Raw genomic sequence first — 23,977 nt, forward strand, 5'->3', positions numbered from 1 at the left:
TTGGAGTTAAGGAATCGCTGATTAGAGCATCGCTGTGCTGAAAGCTGCATCATCTCTAGCTTGCTGTGTGATGGCACAGTGAGAGGTGAATGTATGCACCAAGGATCAAGTAGCTGCCCTGCAGATTTCTCGAATCAGTACCTGGGCCAGGAGTACACAGCTGATAAAGCCTGTGCCCTTGTGGAGTGAGCCTTAAGAGGTGGGGCTGGGACCTTTTCCAGCTCATAACATGTATGGAGACAGGCTGTGATCCAGGAAGATAATCTTTGAGATGAGACCGGAAGTCCTTTCATGCGGTCTGCCACAGCCACGAACAGCTGGTTTTACCTCCTGAACGGCTTTGTGCGCTTGATGTAGAATGCTAACATGGCAATGAGGTCCCGTGCAGCCTCAAAGGTGTTCAGAATAGATGGTAGCCCCACTTCCTCCACCATATGAACTGTGGAGTCCAACGGCCCCAGGCTCAATGGTACTCCTTGCAGGTCTGAAGTTCCCAGTGCCAACTCCAAGGGTCTTGGGGCCAGGTGTCCCTCTCTGGGACGTGCCCCATTGGCCAAGACTGCAGAGGAGGGTCTCACAGGAGATCCGCCTCTACCCTGCTTGGCATGCCTCTTCTGCAGTGCTGGAGAGTGGGACCAGGCGGGGACCTGCACTTTGTTTAAGTTTGTTAGCATATGTATTGCGCTGTTACATTGGTCAGAAGTCAACAAAAGGGGAGGAGTGGGAGCGACAGAAGGTGTTTAAACAATGTTTTGGATTCTGTTTCTCCCCATTGGTCTGAATTATCCATGACATCCATACTGCATCGCATCAAGTTCAAATCATTAGAGGAATGCCTCTGCTTACACTGACCAGAGGACATTTGGATTCCGATGTCAGCCCAGTTCTGCAGCCTGATGGGAATCAGGTGTTGTCCCCAGTGTACCTAGAATTCTTCTTTGCAGCCAAACTAGTCTAACATGCATTTTGTTAACTGGAACTGGAGCAGCAAAACAAAGAAAACAAATGCCTCATTTTCCAACTTTGTAGGTCAGAGAACTATAAGTGAAGATTATAATGCTGGACACTGACAGCCTTAAATCAGCCAAGAACCTGCTAAGAACTTTGCTGAAAATATGTTCCTCATCTTAGCAACAGAGCTAAGACTTATCCCACATCTGCCCACCTTTATTCAAAGATGTGCCTTCTGATCTGACACTTCAGGCATTGTCAGTTTCATCCAGGACAATTTACAAAATTGGAACCTAATCCTGTAAACCCTTAATCATTTGATCCATCCCATTGAGGGCAATGGAACTATTTGCATTACTATGGACCACTTTTGTGAGATCTAAGAGTTTCAGGAGTTTGTTCCTATAAAGGAAGTTGAATCTCCCATTGAAATACAATGTTTGGGTACAATACCATAAATGCAGTTTAGGATACAGTTCTACTTAAAATTTCTCTTAATAAGTCATACATATGCTGAAAAGGCTCCTTATCCAATTCCACATTCCATATAAACAGACTGAAATACTACATATTTGGGGGGAAAGTGAGTAGTTAAGCATGTTGATGTTTGTATATACAAAGGGGGGTGTTGGAGGGCACGGGGAGAGCATGGGGGCCCCAGGGTGGTGGGGGGAGGAGTCACATGGGAGGTCAAGTGCCCCCCTTGTGTACCTCCCATGAGTGCAGTACCAGCAAGAAATGATTTCTACTTGCACCACTGCCTGTTGGCATGGGCTTGTTGCAGGACTTGCAGGGTTTGAACCCCAGGGATCGAGGCATACCCCAAGGGGAAAGGTCGGGGTGGAGGGGGAACCCCCCACTCCCAACAGAAACTACTACTAACTAATCAAACTAGAAAAGCGGTTCCCAAACTGGGGTTTGCGAAATGTTACAGGGGGTTCTCTGGAAAAAATTCCCTAATGGCGGACAGAGCTGTCCCTAGGGACCCTGGGCAGCCCGGGGCCAGCAGCCCAGAGCCCCTGGACCTCTAGAGCTAAGCAGGTCAAAGTAAGCATATCTATCACACTGAGGAGAGGTAAACTTCAAGACTCCTTATAAGAAATGGAAAGAGAGGTGAATATATTTTGTTGTTTTTTAAAATTAAATAGGCAGCTGAGCTTTGTTGTAACTTGTGTTGTTCGCCTGGACTGCTCAAGACTTGAATGCCTGTGTAGGAGGAACTCTTTGAATTGGCTTCTTAAATACCTTCATGCTTTTTTACATCTGATACTCCTTGATGAAACATAGGAGCCTTGTCTTATAACAGGCTTATTCAAAGTGATACAAGCTACGAAAGTGAGATCTTGGAAGAGTGTTACCGTTTTCTTAATGTAATAAAAATACTGTAATTATAAATAATAATTAATAATAAAGTGTGTAATAAGCATGTCATAAAAACAATTTTTATATTTCCAAGATCACTGCTTTTATAATTTATACTCGGGTAAAGGAGAAAATCCCTGGAAATATTCATTTTTAGGAGGGGGTTTGCGAGACGACATTTTAGTGAAAGGGGTTCACAGGTTGTTAAAGTCTGGGAACCACTGAACTAGAACAACTATATACTACTGAGATAAACTACACTAGAAAGCTAGGGGAAGCAAGGAGAACTTGCAAGCAAGCCACTTGCAGTTCCGAAAACTGTCACAGGCGGTAAGACAGAACTGAGGAGGGAGCGGGTCAGCAGGGTCATATATTGAGCGCCAAGAAGGCGCCACTTAAGGGGGCTCCACAGCCGACCCGATGGGAGCTACTGTGGGGGGAACATTTCCAGCAACTGTGCACACAACGCGCGCACACCTGATTGGAATCCCCGTCAACAAACACTCAAAGAAAAAGAGTACATTATTCTAGACAGAAGGGTAGTTAAGCTGGGGGAGGGGAGAACTTTGACCTGAGTGCCTTTTTTAGACCTATAGAGCAAGAAAGAGTCCACCCGTCAGCTGGACTCAGCCAGTGTACGGATTCTGAAGTCAGCCCTATGCTTTGCACATTCACTTACACACATGGCAGCGCATCCTAAATTCCAGTGTACCCGAACAGTAAGAATTTATTTTATAATGGTACCCACAAAAGTTAGATTCCACAATTTTGTTTTTTCTCTTAAGCTCCATGCTTTACCCACCTTTGCTCCCCATCTACATTGCTATAGAAGTGGCATTATCATGGCATCATGTGTGAAAAATCGGTCACTTGCTGTTTCCTTCTGTGTTCATTTAAATTCTACAACCTACTACTCTGCTTGGGAGGGTGAAGAGACCCTGTTGCCCTTGATCTCACCACAGAGGGGACATGGTGCTGACTAAGGTTTGCTTTTACTTGAATATCCATAAGCTTTGCGCTAAATATTAAACCTCAGCATGCCCCCTACAGGGAGAGCATTCCACACTGCGAAGTATACAGAACTGTCCATATCCTGAGGCCTCTGAAGGGATCCACTGAAACAAACAAATATCCCCCTTAGTGGGACTTTGCTTCCTCAGAGAGGAATGGGAGAAACTTTTGTTAGCCCAGATTCCAGGAGAGGACACAGTCACTGAAGCCAAGAGTAGATACTAAGGAGCGTGCACAGCAAAGATTCCACTGATGCACATACCATTTTGTGGAACACAGGATGAAGGAGAAGAGGCAACCTGGTTAAAAATTCAGATAGCTGTTAGCTCGGGCACAGTGGATAAAAGCACAACTGATCTGTCAGAGAGAAAACAGGCTTCAATTCTTTTTCATGTTACCGTGAAAAACCTCCCCAGCAATTTGTTTACGTTTTAATAAGCCATGTCTGAAAGAAAAGTGACTAGAGATTTTTATTTTCCATCATTTAAAGTGATATCTTAGGTCATGGGTAGTCATTTGGATCCTTCTAGAAGTTTGCCATAGTTAAGTGTGCCATGATTACATTCCTTATACACTCGCTGGCAAACAATTTTGAGACTAGGAAAATCATATTAGGGAACTAGACTCATACGCTATATTGCACCAACATCTTTTGAGAAAAATTCATCTGGAAGCATTTAAAACTACACCGAACAAAGCACTGGAGCATGTAGCGTTGAGAATAATCTTGCACTGGAAAACCTAACTAGATATCCTAAAATGTTTCTCTTCAATTTAAAATCATGTTTGTGATTTTAAATATAATTTAAAATTATTTATGGTAAAATAACCTCTAAACTTACAGAGGTTGCAATCTTCTTTGCTGTTTCTGTGAATACTTGTTCCAGTGGTTTCCAGACCTGGAAAGCATAGCGACCTGAAAAACAATTAAATAATAATAATTAAAAAAAAAAATCAAACTTAACATCTGTGAAGGTTTCTTTAAGTGTACCTGTGCAAACACTTATTTTGCAAGTATAATACCAGTACAGGACTTTTGGTCTAAAAATCAAAGCCATCTCTATTCATGTCATTTGTTTGCTGGCAAGCACTGTTGCACTTTACAGCTTTTCAAGATGTTCCCTGAGCAGTCAGTTTTGTAGTCAGGCCCAGAACAGTTCTCTGATGAGTTTGCAATAGGTTGCATTTTTCAATCTTTATATTAAGAAGAGGGAGAAGTTTGGTTTTTATCTAAAAAGAAAGTAATGAATTGCAAGATTCACGTTTGTTCCCCAGGCCAATATATTCAGATATGTTTGGCTAGGATAAACTGAGATATTTGGCTTGTAAATTGTAGGAAATACTGCAATTAGCAATTATAGCTTGTATTTGTAATGTAATTCACCAAAATAAGTACAGCTCAAAGTTGTTTCCAAATTTACTCCTTACAGTGTTCATACAACTTTGCACCAATATCACACTGAATGGTAATTCTTTGCATTCTTTTTTTATTTAGTGAAAAACGGAGTCTTTTTGATCCAGCACCATTAAAGACCCAACATAGCCATGACCCCTCTAAATACAAAACAGACTGGATGGAGCTCTATTCATCAGTCAGTAAATTCTACTCCATTTTGGGAAAGAATGGAGTAGGTCTACTAAGTTCAGTATCAGAAATTGCATCAGAGCCATGGTAGGAATGATCAGTTTTTTTTTGTTTGGTTGTTGTTTTGTTGTTATTTTTTGCTTACTATATACAGGAAAATTTAGTCATCATTATGCAATTTTATTTATTTTTTAAAATAAGATAATGCTTTCGCCAGATAGCATTTTGCTTTCATTCTTAACGATCAAGATGTCTACATAGGTCATTTCAATCATGCAAGTGTGTGCTTAGGTTTACAAAGAAATCAAGTTAATATGGTTTGGTTTGATTACCTGAAGTGAACAGAAATCAATTTGTATATTTCAAGGCCAGAAGGAACCCCTAATCCTCCCACATAACATGGGCCATAGAATTTCAACCTGTAATTCCTGAATTAAACCCAATAATTTGTGGTTGAACTAGAATCTATCTTTCAAATTAACATATCTTGATTTAAAGAGATGGAGAATCTACCACTTCCCTGGGTAAATTGTTCCCTAAGTTCCCTCTAAGCTGCACGTCCACACAGCTGCCTATTAAGCCCCATGCAGGGGCTCAGGGCTGTGGCGGGGAGAGATACCTCTCCCCAAATGTGGACCTGCCCCGGCAGGGAGAGATGCCCCTCCCCGCTGGCTCCAGTGCGGACCTGCCCCGGACTTGCCACAGCCAGGGAAGAGGTGCCCCTCCCTCGGCCCAGCCCAGCCCCACTGGAGCTGCCATGACAGGGAGAGGCGCCTCTCCCCCGGCCCCGAGCTGCTGCGGTGAGAGAGGGCTGGGGGAGTCCTCTCTTTCCACTGCAGCCCCGGGGCAGCCTGCACCCCAAACCCTGCATTCCTGGCCCCACCCGAAAGCCCACACCCCAAACCTCTGTCAGAGCCCTGAGCCCCCTCCCACATCCCAAACCCCTCATCCCCGGCCCCAACCCACAGCTTGCACCCCAGCCAGAGCCCTCACTCCTCCCCCCACATCCCAACCCTCTGCCCCAGCCCTGAGCCCCCTCCCACACTACAAACCCTTTGGCCCTACCCCCACCACATTAATTGTGTTATCTGCACCAATATGAAGGTGATTTGTCACACATCACCTCCATATTGGGACACATAACAAAATTCATACCGTACATGGACATAAAAAATTAGAGGGAACACTGGTTGTTCCTATGGTTAATTACCTTCACTGCTAAAACTTGCTAGACAAATTCAAAGTGGGAAAAAGGCGCATCACCTCTCTGCCACTGTATCTTGTTATGCCTTTGTAAACTAGATTAAAGAGCACTCTATTATCCCATATCTTCCTTCTGTGTAGGTACTTGTAGACTGATGAAGTCACCTCTTATGATCTTTGATGGCTAAACACATTCAACTTCATTAGGTCAGGGTTTCCAGACACCAAACCATTCTGGTAGCTCTTTTCGGAACCTTTCCAATTTTTCTATCTCTCTCTTCAAGGGTGGACACAATATTCCAGTAATGGGCTCACGAGTGGCATATGGAACCTCCCTACTCCAACTTCTTATGCTCCTGCTTATATATCGCATTAACCCTTTTGGGCACAACATCATGCTGGGACCGCATGTTCAGATGGCTGTTCAGTTACCTGCAAATGCAACAGCTGCAACACCCAGGCCAACTGTCATCATAGTTCTGGCCTATAACAAAAAAATTGAGTTAGTATAAAATTTAAGTTCTGATTTAAATAAATTGTAAATCTGTTGCAACAGCGAGCATTTCTGAAGTCTGAACGTGCATACCATATGGTCTACTTCTGTAAACCCTTTAGTGAATCTTCTAATAAGGTTTAATATTTTATTATTTTCTTATAAAAGGAAATGACAACCTTTTCTCCATGTATTTTAACTTTGGAATGCAGCAATATTTGCAGTGTGTAAAAATGTAATAAAATCTTCGATACGTTTTAATGCATGAAATTAGAAACAAACACTGGAAAATGAAATAGCTTTCATTGTTCTGTGGCATTACTTAACCTCTGACAAAACTTCATGTTTAGCTTAAAACTGACTCTTACTAGCATGTCACAATTATGTGATTTGCTAAAACATTTTCAAAGGAGATAATATAAAATGACACGCAAAACCATTCTGCTACAGTTACTTGAAATAATTCACACAGTAAAACTCCAATTTAGTTTAAAAAGGACACAGATAACAGAAAACTTAATAATGTTAACTAGAAAATCTGGGTGGTTGGATTGTGATTATGAATGGAATAAAGTTTGCATTAGGGCTTTGCACAGGAATCTCATCATGACAGAATTTCTGGGATTAGGAAAGGGAGTATTAACTCAGGCACAGTCCCTAGACCAGGGATCAGCAACCTTTGGCATGCGGCTCGCCAGGGTAAGCACCCTGGTGAGCTGGGCCGGTTTGCTTACCTGCCGCATCCGCAGGTTCGGCCAATCGCGGCTCCCACTGGCCGCGGTTCGCCGTCCCAGGCCAATGGGGGCTGAGGGAAGCAGCAAGGGCCGAGGGATCTGCTGGCCGCCGCTTCCCGACGCCCCCATTGGCCTGGAGTGGCGACCTGCAGCCAGTGGGAGCCACGATCGGCCAAACCTGTGGACGCGGCAGGTAAACAAACCGAACTGGCCTGCCAGGGTGCTTACCCTGGCGGGTCGCGTGCCAAAGGTTGCCGATCCCTGCCCTAGACTTACAGAGTAATAACTGTGACAACTCCCAACCTTTGGTACTACTTCCCCAATGCAATCAGCATCAGCTACAGCGGGTAAAATAGGGTCTACAGGGATACGTCTACACTGCAGCTGGGAGCCTCTCAGCCTGAACAAACACATGCTATCTGTGCTTCAGCTAGCAGATTCAAAAAACAACATGAATGTTGTAGCATGGGAGATGGTGTGACCTAGCTTCTCAAGTACAAGACTGATCCAACCACCCTGGGTCTGTACTTTGGTGGCTAGCCCATGCCGCCACGTGCACGCTGCTCTTTTTAGCACACTAGCTTGAACAGAGCTAGTGTGTTAGTCTATCCAGCCTGGGAGATCTACAATGCAGCTGGAAGTGTAATACTGCCTAGGGCTTTCTAGGTCCTCTGTCGCTCAGACTTAGACAGACCCCATCAAGGCAAAAAGTTCTGGAAGCTCTTGTTTTCCCTCCCACTACCTCCACATGGGGCACAGCAGCTGAGAGAAAGCTCGTGGAGGTGTATTTTTGAAACTCCGATGTTCTTCCCCAAAGCAGCTACCTTTGTCTTCCTGCTTCAAAGGGAGCCCTTGACTTGTCCTCCTAGCTCCTATTCCTCCTGGCAAGCATCAGCCTGCAGTCTTTGTTTTGTTTCATACCTTGAGACCCCATTCCTTCTGACTCCCCAGGCAAGTCAGTAGAGATTTGAAACTTTTGGAGACAGATGGGATTTTTTTCTTCCTGTGGAAACATCAGAATTGGTGGGATTGGGCGGGGCGGGGGGGCGGAATCATAGAAACCGCTATACCAAGTCAGTGGTCCATCTATTACAGTGTCCTGTCTTTGACAATGGCCAGTAATGGATGCTTCAGAGAAAGGTGTATTAAACTTCATAGACAAATATTCAATAACCGCCAACAAGAGAGGCTTCTTCCTAATCTCTATCTATTAGTCATTGGATTCTGCTTGAAGCATGGGATTTATATCGGTCCTAAAAGAGGTTTTCTTCCTATATTTTATTTAGTTTTTCTGTAACTGTCAACATTCTCATTATCAATTTAAATATCTAATCCTACTTTGAATGTAATTAGGATCTTGGTCTCAATGTTTAGCATAAAGTTTCACATGTTAATTATGTAAAAAACGTTTATAATCAGTTTTACAGTTGTTGCCATTTAGTGTCATGAAATTTCCCCTTGTACTATGGAGAAGGGTAAACAGGAGCACTCAATTTACTTTCACCATACCATTTATTACTATTTTTATATTCCCTCTTATTTATCTCCTCTCTAAATGTAATAGTCACAATCTTTCCAACCATGTGTCACACGGCAGCCTCGTCAGGCCTTTAATCACGTCACACCTGTTTTTGAACCTCTTCTATTTCAGCTATCTCTTCTGAGACAGGTGACCAGAACTTGACACAGTATTTCAGGGGAAGGCATCATACTGATACATAATTGCATTATACTATTTTTAGTATACTTTTTGTTTGTTTTGTTTTGCTGTGTACTAAGTAAAGACTTTCACTGAACTGTCCAAGTAACAGCTACATCTTTTTTTTTTAGTTAAGAGCCCAGCAACATGTGAGAGTAGTTCTCTTTATTCCATCCAAAGTTTATTATTTTGTATTTGTCAAAATGAAATTTCACCTGCCATTGCTCTGGACACTGGCCTAACTTTGTTGGTCCCTCTGAAATTCCTCAGTTTTATTTATTCTTGAATAAGCAAAATATTTTTTCATCTGTAAAATTGTCATTTTACTAGATATCTGATAAACACCACCAGTCCTAATGTGGGATGTTACAATTTTTCAGAAGTTGTGAATGGAGGTTCAAAAGTATCCAGGTTAACTGTATCTTGAAAAAAACTGATAAACAGCTCATGGTGTAATTTTTTAGTTTGCTGGATAAAAATGGGTACAGATTTCTTAAATAATTTAGTAAATACAAATTAAAGAGTCATTCGGTTGAACTGGTTTAGGCACACTATGGAATTATATTATTGAAATCTTCCATACACTAATCAAGGACTCAACTGTTATTTCAGTATTTTTAGTGCTAAACGGAAGTTTCTACTTTAGAGAAATCCACTAAAAATCTAAGTTGATAATGCTATATTCTTCCACATGACCCAAGATGAATCTAAATCTATACATAAAAATACTGTGTCATTAAATGACAGATCATGAGGTCCAGTAGAATGAACAGTAACTCCAAGTACCACTAATGACTCAATGAGTAGCCTGGAGTAAATCATTTAGCCTTCCCTTTGTGTCCTCATCTGTACCCACTTATCTCAGCTGGATATTTTAAAGAATAATCAGTTTCTACATTGCTTTGAAACTGTAACATGCTAAGTATTACTGATATCAAAAGCACAAGTCTTGAATTAAGCTCACAGATTTCTTGTTGATGTTAAAAGGCAATTTACTAGCACTCTCGAGGGGACAAAGATTTGTGTTATATAAGACTAGTATCACCAAACTATTTTTTCCTCTCATTGCTTGAAAATAAGTTATACATGCAGAATAGTAGAAACTGTATGAATAAAGGGTCATTAACTTTCAACAGCGTGCTTACTTAAGGTTTACATTTTGAAAAGTGTACTGTTAAGGAATTTGTAAAATATAGGCTTTAGATGTAGCTACATTTAAAGTATTCCCTTAACAGCGAAGTAACAAATTAATGTCAAAGATGTATGAAGTTGTAATGGAACAGAAGACAAAAGCAGCTGACCCACAAACACTTCTTTCTTTTTTAGTGCATCAGCTCTCCTGGGTTAATCATTGGTATATCCTATTGTGCTGATCTCAGTATTTTTATTCTTACTATTTAGTTCAATGTACAGTAACAAAGCTTTCTGGGTTCAGACAACACCAAGAAAAGTGTTGCTGAATCAGCAAAGGCTAGATTTATTTATTTATTTAAAAGAAATGCAGAGCAGAAGAGAGAGATTAGAAAGCCTGCTTCAGACATGACAGACCACACTGCTAGGTAATAAATAAAGGATGAAAAAGTGTTTACCCCCCAAATAAATGTTATTTCCATTATATCAATTCAAACAACGTCATATACCGCAAGTGTACAGAGGCCAACTCATGACCCTTTAAAGATGCATTATTCAACAGCTTTTATTCTATAACACAACAACAAAAAGATGCAATGATTTAATTCCTCTCTCCACAAATTCTCAATCTACTGTGTTGCATTAACAGCAGTAACGAATCACAGAAACAAAGGGCTGGAAGGGAACTCAAGGGGTCATCTAGTGAAGTCCATCTCACTGCGCTGAGGCAGACACAACTATACCTAGACCAGATGTGACAGACATAGGCGCCCGACGTACTGAGTTGCCGGGGGTTGCTTGACCCCCCACTCCGCCCCAGCCCTCACTCCACCCCTTCCTCCAAGCCTCTACCAAGCCCCAGTGTAGCTCGGACAAGAAAACTGGGTTTGCGGGCAAGGGGGGGAGGGGGTAGCAGGGAAGGAGCACCTATTTCCCCCCACCCCCTCCAGCTGGCCCTTAGCACTCAGCAGGCACCTGAAGATGAGGTTGCCTGGGGCACACAGACTGTAGGGCGTGCCCATGGGGTAGGGGCCCACCGGGGTTGAGCTCCATCCACCTGCCACTCCCAACCCCAGCTTGATGTCCGTCTGCCCGACCAGCCACTTCCCTCTCCGGCCGGCGCTGTACGCTGCTGCCCCAGTCTCTGGCCTCAGCGCTAGCCCTGCCCAAACGCACCTGAACAAGGCACACTCCAGGCGCGGGGGCCAGAGACTGGGGCAGCAGTGTGCAGCACAAGCAGGAGAGGGACACATCCAGGCCAACAGACACCAAGCCAGGTTTGGGAGTCCCAGCCTGTGGATTCAAGGGGCTTCGGCCTTGATTAGGGTGGGCCTGGTTGGATGCTAAATAGGTAGCCCGTGGCCCACCCAGGTCCACCTATGGCTACACCCCCCACCTCAGAATGCCCCTCCCCACTTCTTCCTGTCCTCACTCCTCCATTTCCCCCCATCCCCTCCTAGACACCGCAAAACTGCTGATCCATGGTGGGCGGGAGGCACTGGGCAGGGGAGGGGCAGGTGCTGACTCGCAGGGCTCCCAGCGAGTGCTGAGCACCCACTGTTTTTTTTCCTCTAGGTGGTCCAGCCCTGGAGCACCCACAGCATCGGCACTTATGGTGACAGATGTTTCTCAAACCTGTTCTTCTAAATCTCCACTGACTGGAATTCCACATCCTCCGTTGGTAACCTAGTCCAGTACTTAACTATCCTTGTAATTAGAAAGTTTTTCCTAATATTTAACCTAAATCTCCCTTGATGCATATTAAGCCAGATTACTTCTTGTCCTCCCCTGACTGGACATGGAGAACAACCGAAGAAATATCTATAAAATCTGTAAAATTTCTGTAATCCATAATTCTGTGATGTTCCATTCAATAAGGGGATTAGAGGAAAGAAAAAGTAAAACATCGACTATATCAAATTTCCATCCACATGTAAAGTTTTATTGCAGGATTATTGTGCAGGAATGACAGAACCACCTGATACTAATGTGAAACCAGTCTCTACGTTAATTTTTTAGGACATATCAGTTTACACAGAAGAGTCAAAGCATGGAGCTTTGAATCCTATGAGTAAGGGACTATGAAATCCACATTAATAAGAACATGGACAGAATCATGGAATCGAAATATTAACGTGGCATCCTGCTCTCCCCGGCACTAGGACCATACATAGCTACGTGCAGCCACACTTAAACAGAGTCTAGCTGCTCTAGATTGAGAGCATCAGGAGCCTCCTGATCTGCTGCGCAGAGCTGGGGGCAGAGGGCTAATGTTTAGGTGTCCCCGTCCCTCCCGCCGGTGTACCCAGTCTACACTGAGCTGGGGCAGGTGCCTGTCTTTGCACCAGCCTTTGGCTCAGGAGTGGCTGCTGCCTACAATTATCTGAACAAGTGTTCAGGCTGGTGAGTGCTCTGCTTAAAGAGACAGCACGGTAACACACACAGTCACCCAATACACACATATTCTCTCTCACGCACACACACACATATACTTTGTCTCTCTTTCTTTCGCACACGCTCCCTCAACATACGTCCCCCAACATACACAACCACTCACACATTCCCCCCCGCCACCGTCTCTCTCACACACTACCCCTACACACACACAGGCGCTCTCTGGCACACTTCCCCACTCCCTCCCCCTTTCTGTGGACTTCTTGTGTTACTGGTTTTTAGGCCTTTAAGTGGCTAAAGTATATTGCAAATGACAGGGAAAGAGAAAACACTTTTCTAGCCCATCAGAATTGATAAGATTTGGCTATTGATAGTGGTTTAGGACCCAGTTCAGCAAAGTACTTAAGCATGTGCTTAACTTTAAATATGTAAGTAGACCCTTTGAAATCAAAGTTGATTTAGGCATGTCCCTTAGTTTGATTTTGAATTAACTGTAAAAGAAATAACCTTGAAATCTAATCAGTTTCAAAAAGTGAAAGAAGTAGTTTCAGGTACTCCATCTAGCAAGTCCCATGCCAATTTCTATAATTCTACAATAACATTTTCCTATTTTTAGAAAGCTCTCTCTCTCACACGTGTGTGTACTCCTTCATGCTGAAACAGGGGAAGCTGACCAATATATTCTGTTAATACCTCCTTCAGAGAGCAGTATCAGTCAAACTCTTTGAAAAATGAATAGCTAGCTCAATCCTCAAGAAGTCCACCAAGACTAAAAAACCAAGAGTTAGTTAATTAATACAAAACAAAAAAGGGAAAGTTAAAAAAATGGGGATAAAGGCAAAAAAAAAGAGAAAAAAACAAGACAGTGAGGCCCTTTAAAAATGGTACCTTAATCTTTTAAAAAAAAAAAATAGACTAAAAATAGCCAAAAAAGTAAAACAACTATAAAAAAGAAGCAAAAAGAAAAAAAAGACTTCTAAAAAAAGTGGAGATGTAAAAGAAAGAGAAGCAAATAAAAAAAGCAAAAAAAACCTTCAAAAAAGTGCAAAAGCAAGGCAAAAGAAAGGAAAAGGAGAGCAAGAACAAAAAAAAAAGAAAAAAGAAAAAAGTAAAGGCCAAAAAAGAAAAAGTACAAAAAAATCTAAAATGTTTTAAAAACATCAGTGGGCCCCTGTTTTATAAAAAATAAGCAGGAGGGCCTAAAAACAATAAAAAAGAGCTAAAAAATATAAAAACAAAAGAGAGAGAGACTAAAAGGATTGGTCTCAGAGAAAAATGAAAGATATATCAGGAGGGTAGTTATGTTAGTCTGGTTGTGTAGATGTATAAGCAGTTGCTTTGTTTGTTTGACTGAGCCATTTGGATTTGATGCTTTACTTCTTGAATGGGATGATCTTTTCTTCTTGATTCCCAAACCTGAGCTTAGGGAGATTGGCTTTTTAGAAGCACTTGTTGAGGTTACAGCTGACTAGGGAGAGGAATGGAAGTGGATTGAAGTGTCACATAGAATTGGATTTATAGGTCAGGTTTTAACAAGTCAATTCAGGAAAGAACTCAGATCACATTCAAGTGGAACAATTAACTAATAAAGTAAAATGTCCCTGTGGAACTATTAACTACCCAATTGTAAAGTGCTTTAAAATGTAACTACAATTTAAAAAGGGCTCTTTAGATGGCCAGCAAAACCAACATTTAAAAGGTGATAGTGGTGATCAATTAATAAATTGGAAATAATAGTAAATAATAAAATCAGATACAAAGAAAAATAAAAAAATAAAGAATAGTATTAAAAAACAAAAAGAAACAAAACAAAGTCTTACTAATCTATTAGAGTTCTTGGAAGGTTCATCTTACTAATCTATAAGAGTTCCAGTAAGGGTCAAAGTGTACTTAGGTTTCCAACCCTTTGACAAGGGCCTGATAAAAGATAAGCCTCAAGGAACAAGGTCAAAAGCTCAAAAAAAAAAGGATCTTTCCTGGATGTCATAAAATAAAAAGGACATCCTGGAAGGGGAGTGAAAGGACAAAAGGAAAAAGAGGGAAAGGATTCAAGGAACAATAGTAATAATAAAGAGAGGTAACTAGTGGTGTAGTCCTGCAATAAAACTGCAATAAATGTGGATGGAAATTTGATGAAGTCGATGTTTTACTTTTTCTTTTTCTAATCCCCTTTTATTGAATGGAACATCACAGAATTGGATTTTTACAGAAATTTTTTGATTTTTATTATTTCAGTCATAGTATGTCCATGTCCAGTCAGACAGAGGAAAGTATCACAAAAGTAATCAAGCTCAAAGATTAGTTAGGAAAATTTATAAAAAAAAACTAAATTAGTTAATAAGTACTGTACTAGGTAGGGAACCAGAGAGGATGGACAGTCAGGAAGATTGGAGATGGGAATTGAGAAACAGGCTGTTGTGTCATGGAGATGGCTGATGCCAGGGGTGCTCCAGGTCTGTGCCAAAAAAAAAAAAAAGTGGGAAGCTGTGCTCTCGCCCCCCTCCCCTGCCACCTGCCACCTGCCCTCCTGCCCTCCCGCCCAGCCACCATGGATGTCAGTAGGGGAATGTGAGGAGGGGGGGGAGGGAGGAATGGAGGGAAGAGGGGTGGGGGGGGTGGGAGGGGGAGGGGGGGTGGGGGTGGGTGGAGGTGGTGGACCTGGGGCCACCTATACAGCATCCACCCAGGCCCCACCTAATCAATCAAGGCTGCCCCTCCACAGGCTGCCCCTCCCCCAAACCTGGCTGGGTGTCTGCTGGGTGTCTGCTGCTGCTGCTGTGCTGGCCCTGCTGCCTGCCTGCTGCCTGGCAGTGCGCTTTGGGCGGGCAGGCTCCTGTGCAGCAGTTTGGGGGGGGCTAGCGAGGCCCAGCGGAGGCAGCAGCAGCAGCAGCGGCCGGGGCAGAGGAGGCTGGTCGGGCAGAGGGCGGGCAAGTCGTTGGGGGTGGACCGGGGGCGGTGGAGGTGGCCAAACCCCGGAAAACAGAGGTGGCAAAGTTTGCAGATAAGTTACTACTACTCAAGATAGTTAAGAAAAGAAGAGAAAAGATGACAAACAAACAACATCACAAAAACAAAAAGCAAAACTAAAAATTGGGCAACAACAAAAAAAAAAAAATAAAAAATATGGTAAAAATGGAAAAAAACAACCCAAAAAAATATACAACATGATGCAACATAAAGAAAAATAATTAAGCTAAAATTGGAAAGAGTCATTGTGATAGTTCTCTGAGTGTGTTCAGTCGATGAATGCGGTGTGCAGCAAAAAGCAAAAACAAAAAAGATGATAGGAAAAAGTAAATAGAAAAAAGTATAGGAAAATTATATTATATTATATTAAAAATCAAAAATATCTCGTACCATAGTCAAATACTGTGTACAGATAAATCTCTCTCACTAGAAAAAAAAAAAGAAAAACTAGAAAAAACTAAAGAAAAAAAAGAGGCAAGGGGGGATTAAGGGTTTAGAGACAAGAGAAAAGAATTAAAGACTAGAGAAGAAAGAGAAGAGAAAAGGAAAGAGAAGGGGATATGATATAGATGAGATATGATAGTTGAGAATATGAGAAAAAAATTTTAATGAAATAAAGTTATTTACTTATTCAGAGAAACAAATAATAGGGGTACTAATTAAAAGGCAAAAAAAAAATAGGCAAATACTTTAAAAAGTTCTTCTCACAGAGCGCACAGTCAAACTCCTTACCTGAGGAGGTGAGGAGAGGACTATATATATATATTTAATATTACTGATAAAACTGGATAAATTCATGGTGGCTAAGTCCATAAATTGGAATGGCCAGGATGGGTGTCCCTAGCCTCCTTTAGCCTGTGGGATGAGGATGGATGGGAGGGAGGAGAGAGATGAGAGAGGCCTTGCCTGTTCTGTCCCTCCTGGGGCACCTGGCATTGGCCACTTGGCCACTGTGACAGACAGACTGGGCAGATGGACCTGTTGTCTGACCCTGCACCCTTCTCTATGTTGTTCTTATGTTCATCACTCGACCCTGGAGACCTCATCCTGTATCCAAAATCCCATTCCTGGGCAAAATAATTCAGAAAGTAGTAACCAGCAAACTCCTACATAATGTGATGGACTGGATGCTTCAGTCTGGTTCAAGCTAGGGCACAGAGACAGTCCTAGTGGCCCTAAAAGATGGACATGGTACATACACAGGCACAATGCCCATGTTCATATTGCTGGGTTTCTCTGCTACACACCAGACCACAAGATAATGCTAACCTGCCTACCTGACATAACAGGAGTAGATGGTACAGCACTACAGTCACTCTAATCATTCCTCTCCAACAGACCTCAGAATAGTGATGTCTAATTACTCCTTCTCTCCATAGGCCCTCACCTGTTGAATCCCAGAGAGATTCAGATCACCCCCTCTGCTTTTCAATATATACAAAACCACTGGAAGAAATAGTGACATACTATGGGCTCAGCTGCCAATAATATGCTGATGTCTAGAGCCCTACCAAATTCATGGCTGTGAAAAATGCCTCATGAACCATGAATCTCTTTTCTCCATGAAATCTGGTGCCCAGTGAGGGGCTCCTACCCTGTGCAGGGCTCCAGCTGTTAGTCCCATCTGGGGATGAGGAAGGACAAGGCTCTCTCTTCCCTGGCAGGGGCAGGTCAGACATAGCTCCAGGAACCTCCCCTGGCTGCAGCAATCTCCCTGTCTCCAGTTGTCACCCCCGCATACACACTGTGAGGCTGCATCTCCAGCTGTCACCCCCCGCCCCCCAAACACTGGAGCAGGAGACTGTCAGGAAAACCAGATATATGGTAACCCACCCCCCAGACCCGATGACCCACACTTCTGCTGCTGGTGGCACTGGCTTTAGAGCTAGATGCCCAGCCAGCAGCCTTCCTCTCTGGCTGCCCAGCTCTGAAGGCAGGAGGGCAGAAGTAAGGGTGGCAATCCCACTACCCCCCTACAATAACCTTGTGACCCCGCCCCCACATGCTATCCACCCAGGGTTCCAACACTGTGAAATTTCAGATGTAAACAGAAAATGACTAATTTTAAAATCCCCTGGCCAAGAAATTGACTAAAATGGACTGTGAATTTGGGCCCTATTGATGACACTCAGCTACAAGATTTTTCACCACTAATGCAACCATCCTCACTAAGATATCAGAAAGCCTACAAAACATCAACTCTTGGATTAAGTATAGTTGATTCAAACTAATGCCAAGCAAGACTGAAAGCAATGAAACTTTTTGAAGAACTAGCTGAGACACAGTCGAGACCATCCATTGAAGGACAACCCCTATTCATTGAATCAGTGCAAAGCCACCTTCTAAAATCTGACATCTCACTAAGCTTGGATAATCAGATAGCATCAGTGAATAAAAATGCCTTCTTTCACCTCCAGCACTCTAGGAAACTTCCACTCTTCCTTTCCAACAAGGACCTGGCCACAGTGATCCATTCATTTTTCAGCTCTAGGCTGGATTATTACCATTCGCTGGAGCAAAATGCAGGATACTGGAACAATTTTTATAGTGTGGATACTGAAGACTGAAACCATGTATTTTGGTTATTACTATTTCAAGACAGGAGCTACAGCAGCACCCCCAGCACTCTTAGTTTCAGCACCTATGGCTGAATGTGAAAACAATGGATTGGCTTCAAATAGTGCAAAATGTGGCTGCCCACTTTCTCCAGGTTCTAGATCACCACGAGCACGTAAGGCCTGAATTCAAATCCCTACACTCGCACCTACTCAGTTTCAGATGCCACTTTAAGGCTCTAATGCTAATTGTCAAAACAATTAATGCATCAGTCCCAGCTACATTAACTGAATTTCTATCTATGAACCCCTCTGACAGCAGTGCAAGGACAATGCAGATCACAAAACCCAGGATGAAGCACATGAGAGCTGGGAACAAAGGGATCCTCAGCTAAGGAGAACTGTCTATGCCATAGACTTTATGGAATGAACTTCTAAAGGGAATTAGGTGAATCCTGAGTCTGACCCTTTCTAGAAAATATTGCAAAACTTGACTCTTTGAAAAAGCCTTTTTACCATAGCAAGACAACAACCTCCTCCCAAAAAAAACAAAAACAAAAATCCAGAACAACCAATGAAACAACCAACACAAGCACAACACACAATACCCGAAGTGGAGCTTGGTCTCCCCTCTCCAGAAAGGGGAGAAGAACCAGAGACTACCAAGTCCACTAGGAGTTTTACTATTGCTATTCACTTTAAGTGGAATGCACTCAGCTACTACAATGATGGATGGCAGTGTTATAAAACCCTAAGAGAGACTACACAGAAAACAGTGAACCTAATTATACATGAAGTGCTGTCAAAAGCACACAAAATGAATCTACTGAAGAAGTGATGAGATGGGGAGGGGGGGAGAGAGCTCTAAAGTTATAGTAATCTTAACTTGTAACAACAGTGGATGAAAAATACATACAGAAGTGATTTTTTTAAAATTGATAGTGTCCCTTCATAGTAGAAAAATTCTTTGCGCTATGGCAACACAAAAAATGACATAAGCAAAACATATCACAGGGCATATTTTAAGTAGTGAAAGTTTCCCCATTGCACTAGAAGCATGTTTACTTTCAGTAATGCCAACTGTGGCCAATGTTTTAAGAACTGATCCATGCAGTTGCCTCCATTTTATTTTTCACTGTTCCATGAACTGATCACCAAAACGAACATAAACAGACACTAGATAGGGGTACAAAATCTTTTCACTAGACCACATTACCTAAAATTCAGCAGGCATTTTACCTCCATTTATTCCACAATTTACCCAGTGCTTCATGGGCTCTCTGTCTGATGAGAATTAAATTTTCTAAGTGTAACTCTTAGAGCCCAGAAAATAATTTAAATTTAGAATTAAAGTAATAAAACATCAGATGAGAATTTTACAGATGCCTTTTTATGGTATGCAAATAAAATAATCCTAGGCCCTGTCTCTACTAGGGAATAGAAGTGGGAGAAACTCCTGTGTACACAGGCCCCAGACTGTTAAAACAAGCTTTTTTCCCTTGAGTCCAAGGCCAGAAGGGACCATTGTGATCTAGTCTAATCTCCTGTATAACACAGGCCATAGAACTGCCCCTAAATAATTTCTACAGCAGATCTTTTAGGCAAATATCCGATCTTGATTTAAAAATTGTCAGTGATGGAGAATCCACCACGACACTTGATAAACTGGTCCAACGGTTAATTATCACTCGCTGTTAAAAAAAATTACCCCTTATTTCTAAACTGAATTTGTTTTGCTTCAACTTCCTGCTGTTGGATCGTGTTACTTTCTGCTAGACTGAACAGCCTTTTATTAAATATTTGTAGATACTCAGACTATAATCAAGTCCAGGTCAGCACTGAGGTCTTAATTAACATGGAGCTTAAAATCTTGGCGGTAGCAGCCAGCTAGGGCAGGGCTCCCAATCTGGCTCCCACCGGCGGGGCTGCAGTGTGTTAGCAGTGGTGGGAGACCTGCCTGTGGCGGTGGCACGGAACACGCGCTAGAGTGACAGTCACGAACCCATTTACCCTCTCAGGTGAATTCCCCCCCCAACCCCCGGCGCCGGCCTCCCCCGCCAGGCACAAGCGTGATTCCCTGCGGCGCCCAGGGCCGGGCACCAGGCACCCGGCAGGCTCCTTCCTCCCCAGCAGGCTCCAGGAGCCTTCGCGCCCCAGCAGGCTCCAGCCAGCGCCAAGGATTTATCCCCAACGGCTGAGGCGCGCGTGACCTCGGGCGGCGAGTCCCGCTCGGGGCCCCTTCCCCCGCGGCACAGGGAAGGGCCAGACTGGGGGCGCGGAGCGGTGACCGCCATCCTCGTGGCGGGGGGAGGGGGAGGAGCGCGACAGACGCGGGCTCCCTGCCCCACACTTACCAGCCCCCTGTCCATGTCGGGCTCACCCCGCCGGTGAGCGTAGCGCCGGGTCTCCGAGGGGGCCCCGGCACCTTCCATGACAGAGTGAGGGCGCCGTACGGGGCTCCGCTAGGGACAAGCGAGCTCCGAGGCCGGACACCACTAAACAAACGCGATTCGCGCCGTGCCAGCCCCGCCCCCACTCGCCTTCCTGTGAGGGGCGGGGCCAAGTGCTGACGTCAGGCGTCTGTGCAAGCGCGTCCTGGCCTGAGTCGGAGGGGTGGAGTGTGCGCGTGAGAGCCAGGCGGGGCTGGAGTGCCCGAAAGGGTTAAACATAGTCCAGTGCCTGGGGGGAGGCGGGCACCCAAGGGGCATTCATAGGACACACTCTGACCCTGTCACCGGGATGGGGTGGGGACAGAAAGAGGCTGCTAGTGTAGTCAGGGCCTGTGAACATAATACACATGGCTCATCATGAAGTGTTGTCACCACTAAGACTCCCATGCCCATGTGATAAATTACATCACCTTTCTACCTGTCCCTGGCAAGAGCCAGTACACCGTGCCGGAGCCCCGGGCCCCTTAAAGTGCTGCCCAAGCCACACTGCTGGAGCCCCAGGGTAGCAGCACCAGGGATCGGGTGGGGATTTAAAGGGCCTGGGGCTCTAGCCCCTGTGGGGATCCCCGAGCCCTTTAAAGCGCCACCTGAGCCCCACTGCCAGAGCCCTGGGGTAGCGGCAGCAGGGGTCCCATGGTGATTTAAAGGGCCCTGAGCTCCACTGTGGTAACAGTGGGAGCTCTGAGGGTGATTTAAAGGCCCCGGGCCTCCCAGCTGCCGCCAGAGGCCTGGGGCCTTTAAATCTTCTGGTTGAGGCCATGCCCCCTGCTCAGGACTCCTGAGTACTGGTAAGTCCTTTAAGTTACTTTCACCCCTGGATAGGCTCCTTGTTGCACCCTGAAGGTCAACAGGTTCAGGATATGTCACACCAGAACAGAAAGCAAATTACTGAGCCAAAGGCCCACCCCCAGAGAACACCTTGTTCCCATGTGCACAAATCTAGGAACTGTTTGTCTTCACTTTACCAGACCCTTTATCTGACTCCTCGTTAATTTGTGGTGGATGCGGACAGGAAGACTCCCTCAGTGGATTTTAAGGGTTTGGTGTAATTCCTTCCTGAGGCCAGGCAGGATTTTGCAGTTTGTGTCCTGGATGGCAATTAACCTGTATTTGGAAGGGGACACTCAAATTCCCTGTAATTCACTCCCACAATATGAGCTGCTCACTCTTCCAAATCCCAAGACAATTGAGGAGAAGGAGGATCTAGAGGAAGAAATGAAGAGATGTGAGATAATGGTAGGTAGAAACTGGAACAGAGAGGGGAAAAGAGGAGAGAGAACACCGAAAGTAAAGAGATCAGGAGAGAGAGGCCAAATAAGAAAAAAAAAAATCTTGGCCTATATAGAAGATTTCAGAGGAAGATAAAAAACATTTATAAATATGAAAAATTCAAGAAAAATTGGTCTGAGGAAAAACAGAGACAACGAAAGAGACTAAAAATGCATGAGTGTTTCTTTCAAGTTAGTCAAATATGATATATACTTTTATACTTAAGTTTCACAAGTCTCTTGTAAATCTAGATCAGGGATAGTCAATTATTTTTTGTCAAGGTCCAAATTTCTTGGTCAAGATATAGTCAAGATCCAGATTCCAGAGGAACATTTTTCACAGCGCAAGTGCCCCTGTTCAACAACACCTACAATTCTGTGAAATATACCCAGCGCCTATTGCTTATAATGTTATTGCATTAAATGAAAAATAAAATAAAACCATTGTGTGTAATCTGAAAATACCCTCCCCCCAAAGTGTAATAAATTACATCTGAGACTGTGAGAAAGTACTTAGATAAAATGTCAAATAGCATTAAAACACTTTCAGATAACTTTTAAGTTTTTAATGAGTTTTGTCAAATACAATTATTGTAGGCATATCTGTATATAGATAGATAAACATATTCAAAACTTTCTAGCCTCTTGTGGTTTATATAACAGAGTATCAAATAAAATAATACTTAATACATATGAACTCTTTATCTTTTATGATTCAAGTCTTTCCAATAACAAACACACCCACGTACATGTGTATTAAGCAAAAGAATCCTAAATAATTACTGTGACATACCTATTATTACTGTAGTATCACTACTGAAAATGTAATTTTATATAGCAACACAAATTTAAAATAAAGTATGTGTGAATAATGTATAATTTATACTACTGCCATCAGTGGGAAAAGTCCTCTGCTGTACAAGGGCCTTGAAATGTGGAGTGAGTTCAGTCAAGATAAGATGGAGGCAATTGCACAGACGATTATCAGTCAAAATGGAGCGATTATGTGATTTATTGTTGTTCATTGTTGGGAATGCTGACTCACACACATATGTTGAGCCAAACATAGTCAAAATGTTAGATGTCACCTTCCTCAAGTGTGGATACATGGAGTCCAGCACAAGGGTTATCCAGAAAGTTTCAGATGTCGTTTCAGTGTGCCGCACCTTAAGCACTTCGTCTGCTTGTAATTCAGTAAACTCCAGCTGTAGTTTTGCTTTTCAAACATCTGGAAAGTATGCTTTTGCTTGATCACACCAAGTGCCATTTGCTTGTACAACGAATGGGTTCCTGACAAACAGGAAGATGGCTTTAACACTTTCAAATTCTTGGAACCTCTGCTGGAAGTTTTGAAGAAGCCTGTCCAGAGATGATGCCATCTGATGCACGTCTGCAGTGACCCGGCAGCTTAGCAACATTGGGAAAGGCAGCATCTCCCCAGTTTTCAAATCAATTTAGAAAAGAGATTGTTTGTTTTGAAATGAAGAGACACTGCTGTGGAGATCCACTACATTGCAATTTTGCCCCTGTAGCTTTAAGTTGAAATCATTTAAGAGGTCTATTAAATAAAAAAAATGGACATATAGCTCTAATTGCGCTGTCTCTCTCAAATCACAGCATTTGTCCACTGCCATGGAAAACAGCCTGTCTGGTGTTACCTAGCAGCTCTGTGTTCTTGGAGAACCAGGGCACAGAACCCAGCCTGTCTGACTCATGAAAGACCTTCCCCCCCCCACAGCCTTTGCTTGAACCAAATCTGCATCAGAAGAAAGACTTACAAAAAGCAATGAAAAGGCAGTGGGAGACACACCTAAATCCCTGGGATAAGGATGACAGGATTAAGGAAACCCTTCTAGCCTCATTTGCATTAAAGATGGGACAAAGAGGCATCTCCATTAGCATACGGAGATTCCAAGGCAAGAACTGCACGGAACTCTGGGACCAGAAAAGCAGGGAAGCACTGTATGATTGGGGATCTCTGCTCCAGATGTTAATGAACCCACGCCTGCACAGACCCAGCTCAGCAGTTATCAGACCAATTCTAGTAACAAATTCTTTATTGGTATCCAAAATAGTGAAGCTCCCTAATTGCATTGTGAGCTCCCTCCAAGGAACACTGCCCATAGCCAGAAATGATCATCTCCCATTGTTTAGACTGAGCAAAACAACTTTGG

The 23,977-nt window shown here is 43.4% G+C and overlaps 1 protein-coding gene across 5 annotated transcripts in view; it reads right to left on the reverse strand.

Annotated features, from left to right (window-relative positions):
- DNAJC15 (DnaJ heat shock protein family (Hsp40) member C15) overlaps positions 1-20,728 on the reverse strand; it is a 45,737-nt gene extending 25,009 nt beyond the window's left edge. Inside the window, exons 1-4 of one of the 5 annotated variants that reach the window (XM_039520860.1) lie at positions 8,261-8,343; positions 6,545-6,596; positions 4,167-4,240; positions 3,587-3,623 (exon numbers count right to left, since the gene is read on the reverse strand). In XM_039520860.1, coding sequence (XP_039376794.1) covers positions 3,587-3,623; positions 4,167-4,234 — 105 coding nt within the window. In that variant the 5' untranslated portion in view covers positions 4,235-4,240; positions 6,545-6,596; positions 8,261-8,343. Of the gene's footprint in view, positions 1-3,586; positions 3,624-4,166; positions 4,241-6,544; positions 6,597-8,260; positions 8,344-20,439 lie in introns of those variants that run through there. The other 4 variants (XM_039520857.1, XM_039520856.1, XM_039520859.1 and 1 more) reach the window with 4 other exon arrangements.
- Between the last annotated feature and the right edge of the window lie 3,249 nt (positions 20,729-23,977).

Source organism: Mauremys reevesii, linkage group 1 (genome assembly GCF_016161935.1).
Source record: "Mauremys reevesii isolate NIE-2019 linkage group 1, ASM1616193v1, whole genome shotgun sequence".
Lineage (NCBI taxonomy): Eukaryota > Metazoa > Chordata > Testudines > Geoemydidae > Mauremys > Mauremys reevesii.